At 60.0% G+C, this 6,834-nt stretch overlaps 1 protein-coding gene across 1 annotated transcript; it reads left to right on the forward strand.

Moving 5' to 3' along the window:
• Positions 1–2,608: 2,608 nt before the first annotated feature.
• Positions 2,609–6,515, forward strand: LOC142051074 (protein maestro-like). Its single transcript, XM_075080269.1, has 8 exons — positions 2,609–2,772; positions 2,970–3,081; positions 3,290–3,436; positions 4,195–4,377; positions 4,954–5,459; positions 5,733–5,835; positions 6,203–6,273; positions 6,413–6,515. Exons 1-5 carry the CDS (start codon positions 2,609–2,611, stop codon positions 5,149–5,151), a joined length of 804 nt encoding a protein of 267 aa, XP_074936370.1. The 3' UTR covers positions 5,152–5,459; positions 5,733–5,835; positions 6,203–6,273; positions 6,413–6,515.
• Positions 6,516–6,834: the final 319 nt, after the last annotated feature.

Below are 6,834 nucleotides of genomic sequence, written 5' to 3' on the forward strand. Positions count from 1 at the left end.
CCAGTTCCAAGGCTCCAAGTGCCCTTTCACCGGGAGTGTTGAACCCCAGCACTTTTTCAGGGTGGCCCTGGCCCTGGAGAAGGAGCAAAGGAGCAGATGGCAGGCTGCCTTGCCCTTCCTGCGCAGTAGTCTGCCAGCCCTGGTGTTACGCTCTTGTCTCCTTCAAGGTTAGTTCGGGTTGCCACAGAGTACCTGGGAGCTCCACTATTGTAAGCATCCAATCCTAATCTGGGAACAGAGCAGGGCCTGGAATCTGTAAGAGGGTCAGGGGAGTTGGTGGGGAAAAACAGCAGGTATTGGTTCTTCCCAGTTCCCCCTGAGGACTGCAGCAGTTCAGCGAGCTGGAGAAGGCAGCAGCCTGAGAAGAATTGAGCCCTTTGAGCGATGGCACATTCTGTTCCCCTCCAAAGGGGAAGATTTCAACCCTTCATTTCAATAGTTCAGCCTTGCAGCAGCTGTGATCTCCTAGAGGACATCCCATGGGGCTGTTCCCATCAGTCCTCGCCGGCTCTTCGCTCTGCAGATTTTCCAAGGGGCAGTCCCTGGGAGCGATGGGAGTTCAAATGTACAGCAGCAGAGCACCAGGGACTTGTGGGTCTTCCCAAAGGCTTGCAGTTAAAGGGTTTTTAAATTCTGCAGGAATGTAAAGATTTTGTAAATGCTGCTGCCCTCCTATTTCAAGTTGGTGGCGGCAGGGGCATTGCGGCGTTCTTTCCCACCTTCTTCCTTTCAGGTGCCAGAAGTCCTGCACATCCTCCACAGCTGCATGCAGACCATGCGACAGAGCACCCACAGGCCCCTCCTGCTCCAGGCGGTGCGTCTCCTGGCCCGCTTTCACCATGAGCCCGTGGTGGACAGCCTCCTCCAGAAGCGGCTGCCCGTGGACAGGTCTGTGCACTCCCACCTCGCCCCACTGTGGTTAAAGACAGACCCCGTGGCTTGCCTGGGTCCTGGGTGAGGGGGAATCCAGTGGAGAAGAAGGTCGCTTGCCTCCCAAAAGGTCTGAGCACTGCAAGGCCGTGTGCTCCCGTCTCGGGAAGGAACCAGGCATCATAAGCCCCACTGCTGATGAGGAGAGCGTTTGGCCTCTAGTGAGGGCACCACAGGTACCAGGGATGTGAGCTCAGGGGTGAACGTCTCTTCCCCTGCAGGGACGCGATGGAGCTGTGGAGGACCTTGGGGAGAAGCGTTCTGGGGGTTCAGGTCCTGAAGTACTTAACACAGAAATTAGAGGCAGCGGGAGAGAACAACCCTGGGCCCCACTCCTCCGCTCACCAACCGGACCACAGCCAGGCTGCTCTGGAGTCCCTCACGGTATGTTCAAAGGCAGAGGCATCCCCGCAGCTTTGCATCCGCTGTCTAACTAGCAAGTGCCTGGGGGGACTGCACAGGGGCGACGTGCCAGGGCGTCTCAGCGGTGCCGCTGTAGAGGGGCCAGGGTGCTTCGCTGCTGTCCCTGGCATGAGACCTGCAGGCAGCAAGAGCCCCCAGGGGAGGCAGAGGGACTGCGCTGGTGGGCAAAGCCCTTGTTTAACAGGTGGTTCTTGGCTGGATTTCCCTGTAGCTCCCCCGTGCCATCTCCGAGGTGGTGTTCGTGCTGCCAACCGAGGAAAGGGTCCGGCGCCTGCTTCCCCGCCTCCTTCCAGGCCTCCTGGGTGAGGTCAGCAAGGTGCTGGGGGAGGAGATGCTGCTCCCCCCTTTGAGATGCCGGAGGGGACTCTTCCTCAATGTACCGAGAAGTGAGGACAAGCCGTGCAGGTAAGGAGCAGGAGGGGCAGGGAAGTTGGGGAGCTTTACTTCCCCACCCAGGCGTGTTCGTCTGGGGTGCTGAGGGAGCACTTTGGCCTGCCCTGTTTCCTTGGCGTGGCGGCCGGTTCAGGGCTGTCTTGGCTTCTCTTCTTTCCTGGAGAACCATCTGTTCCCAGAGAGGAAGGGGTTGTGGGGTTGGCACCACCAACTGCTCTCATCCTGCCTCCTGTGCAGCCTTGACGGCAGCGTGTCCTTCTTCTCCCTCCGCTGACCGGGCAGAGACCCTGAGTGGGGTTGGCCCAGCCCACAGACGGGGAGACCCCTCCTGGCCCGGGGGCGGTGGCCCAGCTCCGGCCATGGCCATCTGTGGTCTGGTGTCCTAGAGACTCAGCTCGTCTAATCTGCGGCCTGGCAGGGCATGACCAGCGGGCTTGGCTGCAGCAGCAGAGATCCTGCCTGTAAAATCTGTCGGTGGGCGGACCCATTGGGCCACCTCCTCACAGCACTGGACTCTGCCCCCGCTCCTGGTCCTCAAGAGCTGGGGGAAATTGGAGCTATCTGTGACCTGCAAGTCCTGCTGCATAAAATGCTGGCGAGACGAGCCCTCAGGGAGCACCTTGGGCATCTGGCATCGAGTGAGCCCAGGGACCCTGCGCTGCCAGTGGCTTGAGGCATGGCAAAGGATGAAAATGTCCATTTTCTGAGAGCTTTATGGACTTGAATGCTACCAAGCATCATTTCAGGGGTACCTGGCCTCCAGCACGGGGCCGTGTGGGATGAGCGGAGCAACACCTCCCACGGCGGCAGAGCTTTTTAGCTCCACCACAGCAAATCTTCCCCAGAAGTGCTGCGATTTGCGATGTCTTTGGGCTTTCTTTTTGCCAACCCTTACCGTGAGGCTCTAGAGCTGGTGCTGAGCAGATGCATGGAGAAGAGGTGGCTGCTGCTGCTACGGAGGCAGGGAGCGTGGGCATTTCTCGAAAACCCGCGGGCTCATGCTGATGGTGTGTGCCTCCTGACGAGGTGAGACCCCGGGGCTGCGCCTCACCGTCCTGTGGGCGGCTGTGCCCAGGGAAATGGCTGCCAGGACCATTCCCGTGTGCCCAGGGAGCTGCCTTGCAGGGCTGAACAGCGCCCGTGTTGGAGCAGGGGAAGTTTTGGGTCGTGGCCTGTGCTCTTGCCGCATGACTGTGTGTCGCCTTCTTGTGCTCTATGTGCAGCGTCCTGCTTCGCAACCAGCTCGTCTCAAGGGGAGTGATATGGGCCCTTTCCCAGTGGCTGAACTCCCGCTCGGAAAACCTGCAGCTCACGGCAACGGCTTTCTTTGCTGAGGTGAGGCAACAGGGCGGGGAGGAAGGCTTCAGAGGGCTTCTCTTAGGAAAGTGCTGCTTGGGATGTCTCTTTCTGAGGGAAGAAGGTGCCAGGAGAGAGTCACCGTCCAGTGGATCCAATGGATCCTCATTTCTTTGAAGCCCATTCGCGTGCTGTGCCTGGGCTTGGCTGGCACCCTGGCACTCACAGGCATGTTGCTTTATTGTAGCTGATGAAGGACCCCCCGATGATGGAGAAGAAGTTCCTGGAGAGTGTCCTAGGCGTCTTGGTGGAGAGATCACAGCACGGAATCAGCGCTGTGCGGCAGATGGCAGCGAGAGGCCTGGGCAATGCAGTCAGGAGAGCACCCGAGGAGGTGAGACCAGCTTTTCCCTTCTCTGACTGCAGCCACTCACTGGCAGGAACCTGGTGGAGAGCTGCACGGGGCTTTGAGAGCTTGGCCAGGCTAGCAAAGGCAAACGGGGCTCTTTCCTAAGGCCACGCTCCTTTCTCTGATGTCAGCAGGGTGGCAAAGGGGGACCTGGCGCCAAACAAGGCTTCCTGGGCTGAGATCCCCTCTGAGCCGGTTTCTAGCAACTTCAGCCCCTGGCAGATGAAGGGTTCCTGACCAAACACTCTTGCCCGTCAAGGAGTTAGAGCCCCCTAACAGTTCCCCCGAGGGGGCCCAAGCCTGTGCTGCCCTGTGCATCTCCCTTGGCCTCAGGAGGAGCTTGGCCGGCTCACTGCGACCAAGGAGCCTGCAGGCAGCTCCCCCATGTACCAGGGCTTGAGGCCTTGTAGGACAATCCCGTAAGAGCTCAAATGGCCAAACCGGCCTAACCCTTCCCACGGGTGGGGTCTGCACAGCACCCTGCGTGGGGATCAGAGGCGCAGGCAGGGCTGCACGAGTCAGGGCTCCCAGCACCTGAAGGGACTGCCTTTATTAGCCTCTCTTTCTCTGAAGTGCTGGCTCTGACAAAGAGCATGTCAGAAGAGATCTTAGAGAGTCTCGAGCCCCTTTCCTGAGGGGATCAGAACAGGCCAGCGCCTCCTGGTGCAAAACATAAGCAATGGTAAAGAGGCGCTGTTTGGGCCAGGACTCGTGAGAAGCTTGTGGGGTCTTTGGCTTTGCAGGTGCGAAGGCACAAGGAGGCCATTCTGGAGGCGCTGCAGAGGGGCCTGAGGGACACCACCTGTCCCGAGGTGGCTGCTGAGAGCATGCTGGCGCTGGCTGAGGTGGTGAGGAAGCTGAAGGCAGAGGGCTTGGGGTCTGCCTTCAAAGACGTCGCCAGGTCCACCAAGATGTTCTTTGAGGCTGTGAGTGAACCAACTCTTTCTTCTGCTTGTCTGAGAGGTGGGGGCGGGGAGGGAGGCGGGACGGTGTGTGCCCAGGGCCTCCCCGTGCTGCGTGGAGGCTCTCTGCTGGCTGAACATCTGCTTGGACCCTTTCCCCCCACTCTTCTGCGGGTAGGGTGGGCTGTGCTGTCAAGTGCCTGTGTCTGCCCCAGGACGGCAGGGTTTCTCGTGCGCTCCTGTGGTTTCCCAGGCATTACATGGCTCCCCTGCCAGAAAGGCTGCTTAGGTGCCCGGAGGCTCCCTGTGTATTGGGAGTCACTCCGGGACTCACGACCTAGGTGGCAGGGAAGGAATCTGGATGAGGTGACCTTCTTTCCAAACCATTGTTTTCCAAAGCACTGTATTCAAGCACACTGATTTACCGATCCCTGATTCTTGTTCTGGTTGTTTACGTACTGGTTTCTTGAGGGTGGAAATGAGTGGACGAGAGCTGTTTCTTGGGCTGCTCTTCTCCACGGGCAGCGCGCGATTGTTGAAGTGGCGTTGGTAGGAGGTGCCCTCATTACCCAGCTGACAGATGGGGTCTGTGAGTTGCAGGAGCCAGAGGTCCTTCGCTCCTCGGCCTTCAGCCTCTACGCCGCCCTGGCCTCCTCCGCCTCAGGGAAGAGATCATTCTTCGCCAGGGAAGTGGCGGAAACCTGGGTCAGCCTTCTCTTGCACCTCCGGGATCCTGACCCTGAAGTCTCCAATGCAAGAGCCCCCACATCTCATTTGCAAAGCCGTAGCAAGCTGTAGAAAGGCATAGAAAGCTGCCTGGCGAACTGCTGCAGCCAGTGCCCTCCCTGCCCGGAGACTGCGTCTGGGGCAGCCCCCTCTGCTGGGGGGGTGAGCTGAGCAGAGCTCAGCTGGACGAGCTTCCTGGCAAGGACCCCACCCGCTCCCACAGGGGAGGAACGACGTGGCTCGACTCTCTTTTTCAGGTGTGCAGGACCGCTCTCTATCTCTGCGCTCCGTTTTTGGGGCCAGAGCGGGTGCAGGAGACCATCATCACCTCCATCGGTCTGAGCGCAGCCGAGCTGCAGTACGAGGTTTGCCATTGCCTGGTGAGTGAGCTGTGCCCTGGGGAGAGGTTGCGGCCGCAGGGCCCTTCCCCAGAACCGAGAGGGGAGCATGAGGTGACATGCCACGGGTGGGCAGGGTGCGAGCCGGGTAGCTGGTGCAGAGGCACGGCCACCCCTTCTGGACACCTGCGCTCTCTCTCTCGCTCCCTCTTTTCTCTCCCTTTCCCCTTGTGGCCCACCCAGCCAACCGGCCGTGGGTCAGCAGAGGGGTCTTTTTGGCCAGAGAAGAAATTGTGCCTCTCTGCTTGCCCCTAGGTCAGAGATGCCCCTGCTGTGCTGGAGAGGCTCCGCAGCATCGCCAGGAGCCGCCACCTCGAGAACGGGCAGGCGCTGCACTCTGCCACCATTGCAGTCCTAGGTGAGAGTCAGGGCTGGGGCCCGATGCTGTGCTCCTCCCTGCCAAGATGGCCACGGTGGCCTGCGCTTTCCCCATCTGCCCAGGGAGGCCAGGGCTGGGGCCGGCCTTAGGAGGGCTGCCACAGAGGGGTTTGCCGAGGGCTCAGTGCGAGCGTAGGAGAAGGGCTGCAGAGCGGGTGCCGGTGGGGAGGCTGGACCCCGCACGAGGCGACGCTCAGCTCTGGCGGCTGCTATGTCGCGACTGTAAAGTTCTGATCTTTCTAGCCTTCCCCTCCAGCTCCCCAAGCACGTCCCAGGTGTAGGGGAGGGCCACAAGCCAGGGCTGTGGGGCAGTGCCTTGACACTCACCTCTTTGTCCCATGCCTTAGGAGACATCCTGGAAAAAGCAAGAGGCCTTAGCGGCTCTTGCCAGCAGCAGGAGTGAGGCTCCTATTCTCAGGTAGGTTTGAGCAGAGCCGAGCTCTGGCTCTGCTGGTCAGGGAGGAGCTTGGAGGCCTGGCAGCAAAAGGCCTGGCTCGGAGCAGGAGAGGAGCACCCAGCAAGGGCAGCTCCTCATCGCCCCTCCCGTGTCACTGCAGCTTCCTATTGCCCGCGGCCAGAGGCAGACAAGATCTTCTGCGACTGTGACAGTGACCACTGCGAGCCGAGGGTACTTATGGCAATAAACCTCCTTTGACCACCACGCCGATGGAGAGTGATCTTTCTTTCCTAGAGGCTGGGGGCCGTGCCAGGGCCGTGCCAAGGCCTGAGGGGATGCACCCACAGGTGCTGAGGGAGCTGGCTGATGTGACCACAAGGCTGCTCTCAGTGACCCTTGAAATGTTGCAGCAACGGGGGAAGGTTCCTGAGGACTGGGAGAAAGCAAATGTGGCTCCTGTCTTCAGGAAGGGCCAGAAAGAAGATCCAGGGTGGCACAAGCTGGTTGGCCTCACTTCAGTCCTTTGGGACATGGGGGACCACAGGGGTTTGTTCACTTTGGGTTTAGGTAGTGTTGTGACAC

The sequence above is a fragment of the Phalacrocorax aristotelis genome, unplaced genomic scaffold (assembly GCF_949628215.1).
Source record: "Phalacrocorax aristotelis unplaced genomic scaffold, bGulAri2.1 scaffold_168, whole genome shotgun sequence".
Lineage (NCBI taxonomy): Eukaryota > Metazoa > Chordata > Aves > Suliformes > Phalacrocoracidae > Phalacrocorax > Phalacrocorax aristotelis.